Below are 14,604 nucleotides of genomic sequence, written 5' to 3'. Positions count from 1 at the left end.
TGATGCCCCTTGCGGTAGTGAGTGAGGACACAGCCTGGTTTGCATCACACGTCATGGGAATGGAACACCTTTCTATGCATATATGTCAACGATTGCTTGGTTGGTGCTTTCAGTGCCATAAGCTCGCTATCATGATACACTGCACCCTCGGGAATTCAGCTATCCTGTAAAAGTCCCTGGCTCTGTGCTGCTGATGCCTGGGAATGATGCCGAAGTGGAGGAATTTGGCTGCTGCATGAAAAAGGGCATCCGTCACCCGCTGGTTGCATGCTCTGAGAGCACTATTGTTATTGTTGCACCGATCCCCTATGGCAGCCTGGAAGAATCTGGAGTCATAAAATTTGAGGGCTGTCGTCACTTCAATAGACACGGAAAGAGCAGCTGTGGCTGTGGAGCGAGTTTGCAAACTGTGATGACTTTGGCAGAGATGCCTAATGACATCCTTGGAAAGACATGGCCGTTGGATGCACAGCTCCTCGGAGAGGTCCTCATAGGTCCGTTGCAGCTTATGCACACATTGGGGAGCATCGTGACAGGTGAGCTTCTGTCCACTGGCATGATGCCTGATTCTCCTGGCCCTGACACACTGCTGCTGCAACAACGCCTCCATTAGGGTGGTGCGTACATGGAGAAATCCAATCTTGGCCCAAAGTCGATCTGAGTGCAGGATTTGGGAGTGAGGGAGTCGTGGGGGTGGGGGGGTCCCAAAATCTTTTTCTGGGAAAGGAGGAAAGCACTGTAGTAAAATTAAGTGCAAGTGGAAATGATTAAAAAGTGTGAAGGAAGGTGTTAAGAAAAGTTCCTCGGAAGCCTGTAATCAGTAAGTGAAAATGGTGCCCATTTCAGCTCACCAGCTCCTCAATTACACTTGCCTGAAGTGCTGGGGGTGGGGAGGGGGGAGCTGCTGGACTGTTTCTTTAGGGAGTGTAAAGTTACACCGACTGGAGGAGTGACTTAATCCCGGGAAACTTATGTGTACTTGAGCGTCGGCGGGAATTCAGCGGCGGCAGCGGGGCTATAAAAGGCTCCAGAGACCCAGGTAAAGCCTCAGAGCGTCGGCGGGAATTCAGCGGCGGCAGTGGGGCTATAAAAGGCTCCAGAGACCAGGTAAGGCCTCAGAGCGTCGGCGGGAATTCAGTGGCGGCAGCGGGGCTATAAAAGGCTCCAGAGACCAGGTAAGGCCTCAGAGCGTCGGCGGGAATTCAGTGGCGGCAGCGGGGCTATAAAAGGCTCCAGAGACCCAGGTAAGGTGTACCAGTCTCCGAACTCGGAACTCAGAGGGAAGGAGAGAGGTAAAAAATAATCAAAGTGTGACGTCACCAGAAAGCAGGTAAGTGATTGATTGGTGAGTATTTCTCTCTTTTTAAACTTAAACTCTGTGGTTTATAGTTTCTAAGGTGTGATATTCATCATCTAGAATCGGGGCAGAGGGTATTTAAAAATAACATTAATAAATTTAATTGATTACATAGAATGGGAGAGCAGGTGATCTGTTGCTGCTGCAATATGTGGGAGCTGGTGGACACCATTGATGCTCACGGTAATCACATTTGCAGTAAGTGCTGGCTGCTCGAGGAATTCTGGCTCCGTGTTGAAGAGCTGGAGTCCGAGCTTCAAACACTGAGACACATCAGGGAGGGGGAGAGTTACCTGGACTCTGTGTTTCAAGAGGTAGTCACACCAATTAGATTAATTAATTCAGATGTAGTCCGTGGCCAGGGACAGGATGGTGGACCAGTCGGGACCAGCAGGAGCAGTGAGTCGGAGCCCGGTATAAAAACCGGAGAGCAGCGAGGCCCAAGACCAGTCGGGACCAGCGGGAGCAGTGAGTCGGAGCCCGGTATAAAAACCGGAGAGCAGCGAGGCCCGAGACCAGTTCGGACCAGCGGGAGCAGTGAGTCGGAGCCCGGTATAAAAACCGGAGAGCAGCGAGGCCCGAGACCAGTCGGGACCAGCGGGAGCAGTGAGTCGGAGCCCGGTATAAAAACCGGAGAGCAGCGAGGCCCGAGACCAGTCGGGACCAGCGGGAGCAGTGAGTCGGAGCCCGGTATAAAAACTGGAGAGCAGCGAGGCCCGAGACCAGTCGGGAGCAGTGAGTCGGAGCCCGGTATAAAAACCGGAGAGCAGCGAGGCCCGAGACCAGTCGGGACCAGCGGGAGCAGTGAGTCGGAGCCCGGTATAAAAACCGGAGAGCAGCGAGGCCCGAGACCAGTCGGGACCAGCGGGAGCAGTGAGTCGGAGCCCGGTATAAAAACCAGAGAGCAGCGAGGCCCGAGACCAGTGCGGACCAGCGGGAGCAGTGAGTCGGAGCCCGGTATAAAAACCGGAGAGCAGCGAGGCCCGAGACCAGTCGGGACCAGCGGGAGCAGTGAGTCGGAGCCCGGTATAAAAACCGGAGAGCAGCGAGGCCCGAGACCAGTCGGGACCAGCGGGAGCAGTGAGTCGGAGCCCGGTATAAAAACCGGAGAGCAGCGAGGCCCGAGACCAGTCGGGACCAGCGGGAGCAGTGAGTCGGAGCCCGGTATAGAAACCGGAGAGCAGCGAGGCCCGAGACCAGTCGGGACCAGCGGGAGCAGTGAGTCGGAGCCCGGTATAAAAACCGGAGAGCAGCGAGGCCCGAGACCAGTCGGGACCAGCGGGAGCAGTGAGTCGGAGCCCGGTATAGAAACCGGAGAGCAGCGAGGCCCGAGACCAGTCGGGACCAGCGGGAGCAGTGAGTCGGAGCCCGGTATAAAAACCGGAGAGCAGCGAGGCCCGAGACCAGTCGGGACCAGCGGGAGCAGTGAGTCGGAGCCCGGTATAAAAACCGGAGAGCAGCGAGGCCCGAGACCAGTCGGGACCAGCGGGAGCAGTGAGTCGGAGCCCGGTATAAAAACCGGAGAGCAGCGAGGCCCGAGACCAGTCGGGACCAGCGGGAGCAGTGAGTCGGAGCCCGGTATAAAAACCGGAGAGCAGCAAGGCCCGAGACCAGTCGGGACCAGCGGGAGCAGTGAGTCGGAGCCCGGTATAAAAACCAGAGAGCAGCGAGGCACACCAACTCAGCAGCGGGGAGAGAGGTAAAAAGTAATCAGAGTGTGACGTCACCAGGGAGCAGGTAAGTGATTGGTTGGTGAGTATTTCTCTCTTTTCAATACAAGCTTGACTTCTGTGGTGTTAAATTTCTAGGGTCTCTGGTGTAGTGGGGACAGTTGGTAAATAAAGCGCCCTAGAGTATACCTGTAACTGGGGTATTGAATAAATTTTTAAATTAATTAAAGGAGTAAGTCATGGCAGGAGAGTTCAGACCCGTGTTCTGCTCCTCTTGCTCCATGTGGGAAGTCAGGGACACTGCCAGTGTCCCTGACGACCATGTGTGCGGGAAATGCATCCAGCTGCAGCTACTTGTAGACCGCATTACGGCGCTCGAGCTGCGGGTGGATGAATTTTGGAGCATGCGCGATGCTGAGAGGCTCGTGGATAGCACGTTTAGCGAGTTGTTCATGCCTCAGGGTAGGGCTGCACAGGGGGTGACCATCAGGCGGAGCAACAAAGGCAGGCAGGTAGTGCAGGGAACCCCTGCGGACATCCCCCTTTCAAACAAGTATACCAAGTTGGATACTGTTGAGGGGGATGACTTACCAGGGGAAGGCAGCAGCAGCCAGCTTCCTGGCACCAGGGAAGCTTCTGCTGCTCAGGAAGGGAGGAAAAAGAGTGGGAGAGCAATAGTGGTAGGGGATTCTATCGTAAGGGGAACAGATAGGCATTTCTGTGGCCGCAAGCGTGACTCCAGGATGGTTTGTTGCCTCCCTGGGGCCAGGGTCAGGGATGTCACTGAGCGGCTGCAGGGCATTCTTAAGGGGGAGGGTGAGCAGGCAGAGGTCGTGGTCCACATTGGGACCAACGACATAGGAAGGAAGGGAGATGAGGTCCTGCATCAAGAATTTAGGGAGCTAGGTAACAGATTAAAGAGCAGGACCTCAAAGGTTGTAATCTCTGGATTACTCCCAGTGCCACGTGCTAGTGAGTATAGGAATGGGAGGATAGAGCAGATGAATGCGTGGCTAAGGAGTTGGTGTAGGGGGGAGGGTTTTACTTTCCTGGATCACTGGGCCTGATTCTGGGAAAGGTGGGACTTGTACAAGTCAGACTGGTTGCACCTGAACCAGAGCGGGACAAATATCCTTGCGGGGAGGTTTGCTAGCACTGTTGGGGGGGGGTTTAAACTAACTTGGCAGGGGGATGGGATACAGAGGGGAGCTGAAATAAGGGGTGATGTGCTGCCAATTATAGAGAAAAAAACAAGTCAGCTTGGTAGACAGGGCAAACATATAAGGGCAAGGCTGGATGGCATCTATTTTAATGCAAGGAGTCTTGCAAATAAGGTGGATGAACTGAAGGTGTTGATAAACACATGGGAGTATGATATTGTTGCTATCATGGAGACATGGTTGAGGGAGGGGCAAGACTGGCAGCTCAATATTCCGGGGTACAGAATCTTCAGGCGAGACAGAGGGGGAGGTATAAGAGGAGGGGGTGTCGCAATATTAATTAAGGAGTCAATTACTGCAGTAAGGAGGGATGATATATTAGCAGGTTCCTCTAATGAGGCCATATGGGTGGAGCTTAAAAACAAAAAGGGGGCAAGCACTTTGCTGGGAGTGTACTATAGGCCTCCAAACAGTCAGGGGGAGATAGAGGAACAGATATGTAGGCAAATCTCAGAGGAATGTGCAAATAATAGGGTAATAATAATGGGGGATTTCAACTTCCCCAATATTAACTGGGATAGTCAGAGTGTGAAAGGCTCAGAGGGTGTAGAATTCTTAAAGTGCATCCAGGAGAGCTTTTTGAGCCAGCATGTAGAAAGTCCTACAAGAGAGGGGGCGGTACTGGACCTAATTCTAGGGAATGTGGCTGGCCAAGTGGAAAAAGTGCTAGTAGGTGAGCACTTTGGTGACAGTGACCATAATATGGTAAGATTTAAGGTGGTCATGGAAAAGGACATGGATGGGCCGGAAATAAAGGTTCTAAATTGGGGGAAGGCCGATTTTAATAGGATAAGGCAGGATCTGGCCAAAATGGACTGGGATCAGCTACTTGTAGGAAAATCCGCATCGGAGCAATGGGAGGCTTTCAGAAGGGAGATTGAGATCATACAATGGCAACATGTTCCCGTAAAGGTCAAGGGTGGTTCCAAAAACCACAGGGAACCTTGGATGTCAGGGGATATACGAGAATGGATTAGGAAAAAAAGGAGGGCTTTTGGCAGATACAAAAGGCTAAAGACGGAGGAAGCCCTAGAGGAGTACAAAAAGTGCAGGGGGATACTTAAAAAAGAAATTAGGAGATCAAGGAGGGGCCATGAAATAACACTGGCGAGCAAAATAAAGGAAAATCCTAAGATGTTTTATAAGTATATTAAGGGTAAGAGGATAACTAGGGAAAAAATAGGGCCCATTAGGGACAAAAGTGGCAATCTGTGTGTGGAGCCGGAAGATGTAGGAGGGGTTCTAAATGAATTTTTTGCATCTGTTTTCACTATGGAGAAGGACGATGTAGACATAGAAATAGGGCGGGGGGACTGTGATATGCTCGAACATATTAACATCGAGAGGGAGGAGGTATTGGCGGTTTTAGCTGGCCTAAAAATGGATAAATCCCCAGGCCCGGATGAAATGTATCCCAGGCTGCTGTGTGAGGCAAAGGAAGAGATTGCGGGGGCTCTAACACATATATTCAGGACCTCTCTGGCCACAGGGGATGTGCCAGAGGACTGGAGAACCGCTAATGTAGTACCATTATTCAAGAAGGGAAGTAGGGAAAAACCGGGGAACTACAGGCCAGTGAGCCTAACATCAGTGGTAGGAAAATTATTGGAAAAAATTCTGAGGGACAAAATTTGTCTCCACTTGGAGAGGCAAGGATTAATCAGGGATAGTCAACATGGCTTTGTCAAGGGAAGATCAAGTCTGACTAATTTGATTGAATTTTTTGAGGGGGTGACTAGGTGTGTGGATGAGGGTAACGCAGTGGATGTGGTATACATGGATTTCAGTAAGGCCTTCGATAAAGTCCCGCACAGGAGACTGGTCAAGAAGGTAAGAGCCCATGGAATCCAGGGTGCCTTGGCACATTGGATACAAAACTGGCTTAGTGGCAGAAGGCAGAGGGTGATGGTCGAAGGTTGTTTTTGTGACTGGAAGCCTGTGGCCAGTGGAGTACCACAGGGATCGGTGCTGGGTCCCTTGCTGTTTGTGGTCTACATTAATGACTTGGATATGAATGTAAAAGGTATGATCAGTAAGTTCGCGGATGATACAAAAATTGGTAGGGTGGTAAATAGCGAGGAGGGTAGCCTCAGTCTGCAGGACGATATAGATGGGTTGGTCAGATGGGCAGAACAGTGGCAAATGGAATTTAACCCGGAAAAGTGCGAGGTGATGCACTTTGGGGGGACTAACAAGGCAAGGGAATACACAATGAATGGTAAGACCCTAGGCAAGACGGAGGGTCAGAGGGATCTGGGTGTGCAAGTACACAGATCCCTGAAGGCGGCGGAACAGGTGGATAAGGTGGTAAAAAAGGCATATGGGATACTTGCCTTCATTAGCCGAGGCATTGAATATAAGAGCAAGGAGGTTATGATGGAGCTGTATAAAACACTGGTTAGGCCACAGCTGGAATACTGTGTGCAGTTCTGGTCGCCACACTACAGGAAGGATGTGATCGCGTTGGAGAGGGTGCAGAGGAGGTTCACCAGGATGTTACCAGGGCTGGAGCGCTTCAGCTATGAAGAGAGACTGGGCAGATTGGGTTTGTTTTCCTTGGAGCAGAGGAGGCTGAGGGGGGACATGATTGAGGTGTACAAAATTATGAGGGGCATAGATAGGATGGATGCTGAGGAGCTTTTTCCCTTAGTAGAGGGGTCAATAACTAGGGGGCATAGATTCAAGGTAAAGGGCGGGAGGTTTAGAGGGGATTTGAGAAAGAACTTTTTCACCCAGAGGGTGGTTGGAGTCTGGAACTCACTGCCTGAAAGGGTTGTGGAGGCAGGAACCCTCACAACATTTAAGAAGCATTTGGATGAGCACTTGAAATGCCAGAGCATACAAGGCTACGGACCAAATGCTGGAATATGGGATTAGATTAGACAGGGCTTGCTGGCCGGCGCGGACACGATGGGCCGAAGGGCCTCTATCCGTGCTGTATAACTCTATGACTCTATGACTAGAAGTGAGGCAGGTACGGGGATCCAGGAGGTGGTGTTGGAGGAGCCGCAGCCCTTGCTCTTGTCCAACAGGTTTGAGGCTCTTACTCCCTTTGAGGATGGGAACGGGGACTGCGGGGAGGATCAGCAACCCGGCCACAGCACCGTGGAGCGGGGGGCCATTCAAGTGGGGGGAGTTAAATGAAATGTTGTATTGGTAGGGGATAGTATCGTTAGGGGGATAGATAGGGTTCTTTGCAGCCGAGAGCGAGAGTCCCGAAGGCTGTGTTAAGGATTAAGGGTTAAGGACATCTCCTCTGGGCTGGAGAGAAACTTGGAGTGGGAGGGGGAGGATCCAGTTGTCATGGTCCATGTTGGTACCAACGACATAGATAGGACAAGGAAAGAGGTTCTGCTGAGGGAGTTTGAGCAGCTAGGGGCCAAATTAAAAAGCAGAACCACAAGGGTAATAATCTCTGGATTACTACCTGAGACACCTGCAAATTTGTTTAGCGCTTAGACCAAGTGCCTAGTAGTTTTCTTACATCACTGGGGTTGTTTTCCTTAGAGCAGAGAAGGCTGAGGGGGGACTTGATTGAGGTGTACACAATTATGAGGGGCATAGATAGGGTAGCTAGAAAGGAACTTTTCCCCTTAGTAGAAGGGTCAATAACCAGGGGACATAGTTTCAAGGTAAGGGGCAGGAGGTTTAGAGGGGATTTGAGGATAAACTTTTTCACCCAGGGGGTGGTTGGAATCTGGAACTCACTGCCTGAAAGGGTGGTAGAGGCAGGAACCCTCACAACATTCAAGAAACATTTAGATGAGCACTTGAAACGCCATAGCATACAAGGCTACGGACCAAGTGCTGGAAAATGGGATTAGAATAGACAGGACTTGATGGCCGGCGCGGACACGATGGGCCGAAGGGCCTCTTTCTGTGCTGTATAACTCTATGAATCTATGACTCCTGTTTCTTTGCTGTACATTCTATGTAATTCTATGTATTACTTAGTCAACATTCTGTCTTCTCATTCCAGTATAGGACCAAGATATTTTCATAACTATGGCCATTTAATAAATCAGAATAAGACTACAATTTTGAAACCTTCATTGTTCTGAAAAGGCAGGTTTTACTGGGAATTAGTGTTGTGCAGCAACCAATCAGACCATGAGATTTGTATCAACAACAGAAAATGCTGGATACACTCAGCAGGTCAGGCAGCATCGTGGAGAGAGAAACAGAGTTAACGTTTCAGGTCGATGACACTTCGTCAGAACTGGAAAAAGTTGGAGAAGTAACAGGTTTTTACGCAAGTGTGGGGCAGGGAAAGGGAGGAGGGGAGGAAAGAACAAAGGGAAGGTCTGTGATAGGCAGGAGAGATTAAAAGACAATAGGGATGATGGTGCAAGGCAAAAGGAGATGGTAATGGGACAAGTTAAGAAACAAAAGATGAGTCTAGATGAAGTGTAAATGGCGATGGCAGAATCATCAACAGCTGCCATCTGAGAGAAAAAGAAAAGATAGGGGCCGAGGTTATAGTCTGAAATTGTTGAACTCGATATTGAGTCCAGTAGGCTGTAAAGTACCTAATCGAAAGATGAAGTGCTATTCCTCAAGCTTATGTTGAGCTTTGTTGGAACAGTGCAAGAGGCCGAGGACAGAGAGATCAGAGTGGGAGTGGAGCGGAGAATTAAAGTGACAGGCGACCGGAAGCTCGGGGTCACGCTTACGGACTGAGCAGGCTTTAAACTGCACCGCACTGTAACTGAGGCTTTAAACTGCCAAACTAATCTATTAAAAACAAAAGAATAAGTGAACAGTAGCAATAATGCACTGTGGATTTTATGGTCGTTTTTAGACTTAACTACCTCAAGTACGGAGAAAATAACAAATAGTAGTCATTGCTGCAATAAACTATAATGTACATTGTGGGGTTGAATTTCTGTGGGGCTTCTCCCAGTCATTCGCCGTAACTTTGGTGGAAGACCTGCAAAAACCATAAACAGCACTTTCCCAGTTTCCACAGATCCTCTGCCAAAGTTACGGTGGCAGATTGGGAGAAACCCTGCAGAAATTCAATTCTCAAAATCCTGCAGGGTCAATATCAAATACTATTAGGTATGGCATGGCCAGGTGCAGAGCAATATTTGCCTATTCTGTTCACAAAATGTACCATAGCCAACAGCTCAGAAAAAGGACATCCCCATAAACAGTAGGCTTATATCTATTCCGAGACTGCCCTAACTCATTTTGTTTAGAACAATATCATCACATCTGTCTGCCATAATTCAAAACCTCACTTCCAAGAGAGGACAATGTCCTAACTCATTAAGGCCAATTTTAACTCGCTCCTCCCAGCGTAAATGGGGCATTAGTGGTGCTGGGTCACATCTCCTCTGGACTGGAGAGAAACTTGAAGTGGGAGGGGGGGGATCCAGTTGTCTTGGTCCATGTTGGTACCAACGACATAGATAGGACAAGGAAGGAGGTTCTGCTGAGGGAGTTTGAGCAGCTAGGGGCCAAATTAAAAAGCAGAACCACAAGGGTAATAATCTTTGGATTATTACCTGAGCCACGAGCGAATTTGGCTAGGACAAATAAAATTAGAGAGTTAAATGCGTGGCTCAAAGACTGGTTTGGAAGAAATGGGTTTTGCTTCCTGGGACACTGGCACCAGTACTGGGGCAGGAGGGAGCTGTTCCGTTGGGACGGACTTCACTTGGCCAGTGCTGGGACTAGAATCCTGGCGAATCGAATAACTAGGGCTGTAGAGAGGGCTTTAAACTAATTAGTGGGGGGGAGGTTTTAAGAGAGCGAAAAATAAAAATGACAGCGGAGAAGGCAATAGAGCAAGGTAGCAGTGGGGGAATTAAAAACCAGAGCGTGTCAGGAAGGGACAGAATGTATATAATGATAAAGGTAAAGTAGTAAAAGGGGTAAAAGCAGGAATAAATTGTCAGAAAACATATTTGAAAGTTCTTTATCTGAATGCACGCAGCATTCGTAACAAAATAGACGAGTTGATGGTACAAATAACTACACATGGGTATGATCTGGTGGCCATTACGGAAACATGGCTGCAAGATGATCATGACTGGGAACTAAACATACAAGGGCATTTGACAATTAGGAAGGACAGACAGGAAGAAAAGGGAGGTGGGGTTGTTATGTTAATCAAGGATGAAATCACTGCAATAGTCAGAAATGATATTGGTCAAAGGATCAGGATAGTGAAACAGTTTGGGTGGAGGTAAGGAATAATAAGGGGAAAAAGTCACTAGTGGGCGTAGTCTATAGGCCTCCTAACAGTTGCAACTCTGTTGGTTGGAGTATAAATCAGGAAATAGTTGGAGCTTGTAATAAGGGAACAGCTATAATCATGGGGGATTATAACTTTCATATTGACTGGACTAATCAAATTGGGCATGGCAGCCTTGAGGAAGAGTTCATAGAGTGTATTAGGGACGTGTTCCTTGAGCAGTATGTAATTGAACCAACCAGGTGGCAGGCAATCTTAGATCTAGTCCTGTGTAATGAGACAGGATTAATCAAAAATGTCCTAGTAAACGATCCCCTTGGAATGAGTGACCATAATATGGTTGAAGTTTGAGGGTGAGAGAGTTGGATCTCAAACCAGCGTACTGAGCTTAAAAAAAGGAGATTATGAAGGTATGAGAGTAGAATTGACTAAAGTAGACTGGGAAAACAGATTAAAGTGTAAGACGGTACAAGAGCAGTGGTCTACATTCAAGGAGATATTTCACATCTTTCAAGATAAATATATTCCACTGAGGAAAAAGGGGAGTAAAAAAAAAGACAGCCATCCGTGGCTTAGTAAAGTAATAAAGGATAGTATCCGACTGAAAACAAGGGCATATAAAGTAGCCAAATCTAGTGGGAGGATAGAAGATTGGGAAGCATTTAAAAGCCAGCAAACAATAACTAAAAGATTAATTAAGAAAGGGAAGATAGATTATGAAGGTAAACTAGCAAAAAATATAAAAACAGATAGCAAGAGTTTCTACAGCTATATAAAAAGAAAAAGGGTAGCCAAAGTGAACGTTGGTCCCTTAGAGGATGAGACCGGGAAACTAGTGGTGGGGAACATGGAGATGGCAAAGACGCTGAACAAATATTTTGTATCAGTCTTTACAGTAGAGGACACTAAAAATATCCCAACACTGGACCAACAGGGGGCAATGGGGGGGGGGGGAGAGGAGCTAAACACGATTAAAATCACTAAGGAGATGGTATTCGGTAAAATAATGGGACTTAAGGCGGATAAACCCCCCGGACCTGATGGCCTGCATCTTAGGGCCTTGAGAGAAGTGGCGGTAGGGATTGTGGATGCATTGGTGATTATTTTCCAAAACTCCCTGGGCTCAGGAAAGGTCCCGGCAGATTGGAAAACTGCTAATGTAACACCCTTATTTAAGAAGGGAAGTAGACAAAAAGCTGGAAACTATAGACCAGTTAGCCTAACATCTGTGGTTGGCAAAATGTTGGAGTCCATTATTAAGGAAACAGTAACAGAGCATTTGGATAAACATAATTTAATAAGACAGAGTCAGCATGGTTTTATGAAGGGGAAGTCATGTTTGACAAATTTGCTCGAATTCTTTGAGGACGTAACATACAGGGTGGATAAAGGGGAACCAGTGGATGTCGTGTATTTGGACTTCCAAAAGGCATTTGACAAGGTGCCACACAAAAGATTACTGATCAAGATAAAAAATCACGGGATTGGGGGTAATATACTGGCATGGGTGGAAGATTGGCTATCTAACAGAAAACAAAGAGTTGGGATAAATGGTTTGTTCTCGGGCTGGCAATCAGTAACTAGTGGTGTTCCGCAGGGGTCAGTGCTGGGACCCCAACTCTTTACAATCTATATTAACGATTTGGAGGAAGGGACCGAGTGCAACATATCCAAGTTTGCCGATGATACAAAGATGGGAGGGAAAGCAGTGAGTGAGGAGGATATAAAAAACCTGCAAAAGGACATAGACAGGCTAAGTGAGTGGGCAGAGATTTGGCAGATGGAATATAATGTTGGAAAGTGTGAGGTTATGCACTTTGGCAGAAAAAATCAAAGAGCAAGTTATTATCTAAATGGAGAGAAACTGCAAAGTGCTACAGTACAAAAGGATCTGGGGGTCCTGGTGCATGAAACACAAAATGTTAGTATGCAGGTGCAGCAGGTGATCAGGAAGGCCAATGGAACCTTGGCTTTTATTGCAAGAGGGATGGAGTATAAAAGCAGGGAAGCCTTGCTTCAGTTATACAGGGTACTGGTGAGGCCACACCTGGAATATTGCGTACAGTTTTGGTTTCCATATTTAAGAAAAGATATACTTGCTCTCAAGGCGGTTCAAAGAAGGTTCACTCGGTTGATTCCAGAGATGAGGGGGTTGACGTATGGGGAAAGGTTGAGTAGGTTGGGCCTCTACTCATTGGAGTTCAGAAGAATGAGAGGCGATCTTATCGAAACATATAAGATTGTGAGGGGGCTTGATCGGGTGGATGCGGTGAGGATGTTTCCACTGATGGGTGAGACTAGAACTAGGGGGCATAATCTTAGAATAAGGGGCTGCCCTTTCAAAACTGAGATGAGGAGAAACTTCTTCACTCAGAGGGTAGTAAATCTATGGAATTTGCTACCCCAGAGAGCTGTGGAAGCTGCAACATTAAATAAATTTAAAACGGAGATAGACAGTTTCCTAGCAGATAAGGGAATTAGGGGTTGCGGGGAGAGGGCAGGGAAGTGGACGTGAGTCTAGATTTGGATCCTATTGAATGGCGGAGCAGGCCCGAGGGGCCGTATGGCCTACTCCTGCTCCTACTTCTTATGTTCTTATGAACAGTGCAGCTATGCAAATGAGACCCGAGGGGCTCTGATGTGTGTAAGATCTGCAGTGTTAAAAACTGTGTTTATCACAATAACGGCACAGATGCAGCGCAATGCACTCAAACTCGAATTTCCTCAATCTATCCAGTGCATTGATTGCGTAACAACAGCGTAAATGCTGAAGGCAAAGAGGAAATTCAGGGCTATTATTACTTACTCAGAATTATGTATTTAACACCACAAATGCCCGATTATTACCCAGAATGTCATGAAATAATGTTCTTTGAATCAGCATTAGAAAATCCTATTCTCAAGACTGTTTGTTTTGTGCATTTGAAATTAATAAAGGAAATCATGTAATCCTTTTAGACTTTTAAAAACAATTTAAATGTGATTTGGGAAAAAACAATGCATGATTTATTCAAATAGTGGAACTTAGTAATCTCATCTTCAAAAGTTTCATCCTACAGTAATAATCCAGCAACTCAACCACCTTGATGGGTGTCACGCTATGCTGGCAATCTTGTATGCTTACAAAGCTTCCAATCAGCAACCCAATTCTGAAGCCTATCTGATAACACACTCCACATACTATGACTTATTGCAACAGCTCATCAATTCTTAGCACTGTCGCTAAAGCGCCTATAAAATATCAACATTTTTGTTAAAAAAAAATTGTTTTCCGCACACTATAATAAATAATAGCAAAATGAGGGGGAGGGAATACAACCACTTTCAATATTCACATGCAGCATTGATTTTAAGAACTGTATCACTCAACTGAAAAGAGCATGCACAAAAAAAAATATAAAAGGAGACAAAAAAAGTATTGTTTTGCTTTGACCAGAAGGGTCCACCCCCATCCAAAGTCCTTTGCGAGATCAAATTCCCCCCTTTTCAGATGATTATCCAACACTACACACAACGGGTCAGAAGTGTACTGTATAAAAATAACTACATTTTTGATACTTCTACCAAACCAACAGAATATACAGCAAGAGAGTAAAAACACTCTAGAAACATAATTATGATGTGCCTTTGTGAAACAACATTGAGATTACTTAGCAAAGAATAGTGACATTTCTCCTTTGCTTTACAATAGTCGCTGAAAGGAAATGACATTTTATTTCACCTTCAGTACTTGTTATCTCACTTTTCAGTAATATAAAAATTTTAATTAGTTCTTATAAGTCTAATGGGCACAAAGTTCAGCACAGTCATTTCATATAAAATAACGCATTTCAGCACGCGCTGACAAACCCGATTTGATCTAGGTTCTTAAAGCCCTAGGATGCATTAGGTTTCCACCACAAAATGGTGGAGACACATAGGTGTTAAAGCGAAGTGGCTGAATGGCAACCTGCCCTTTCAAGAAGCCAGACAACAACCCAGGACTCTGCCAGTTCCATGTTGGTCCCTTTGTGGACATCAAACCATTCAGATTTTACAACCACTTTGGTGGAAGGCAATCTTCATCTGCTTAACACAAAACAAAGAACTGGCCCTGAGAAGCACATTTAATCAGATCATGTAACACATCAGGAGAATATGTTCTTCTATCAGTAG

The 14,604-nt window shown here is 46.9% G+C and overlaps 1 protein-coding gene across 1 annotated transcript in view; it reads left to right on the top strand.

Annotated features, from left to right (window-relative positions):
* The first annotated feature begins 390 nt into the window (after positions 1-390).
* LOC147122647 (uncharacterized) overlaps positions 391-14,604 on the top strand; it is a 34,652-nt gene continuing 20,438 nt past the window's right edge. The window contains exon 1 of the mRNA XM_086003646.1: positions 391-536. Within this exon, the coding sequence (XP_085859772.1) occupies positions 413-536 (124 nt within the window). The 5' untranslated portion in view covers positions 391-412. The remainder of the gene's footprint in view (positions 537-14,604) is intronic.

This window comes from Somniosus microcephalus, chromosome 2, assembly GCF_052327205.1.
Source record: "Somniosus microcephalus isolate GS21.2 chromosome 2, FLI_Smic_1.0, whole genome shotgun sequence".
Lineage (NCBI taxonomy): Eukaryota > Metazoa > Chordata > Chondrichthyes > Squaliformes > Somniosidae > Somniosus > Somniosus microcephalus.
Note: the sequence above shows the minus strand (reverse complement) of the source record. Positions and strands in the feature narration are given on the sequence as shown.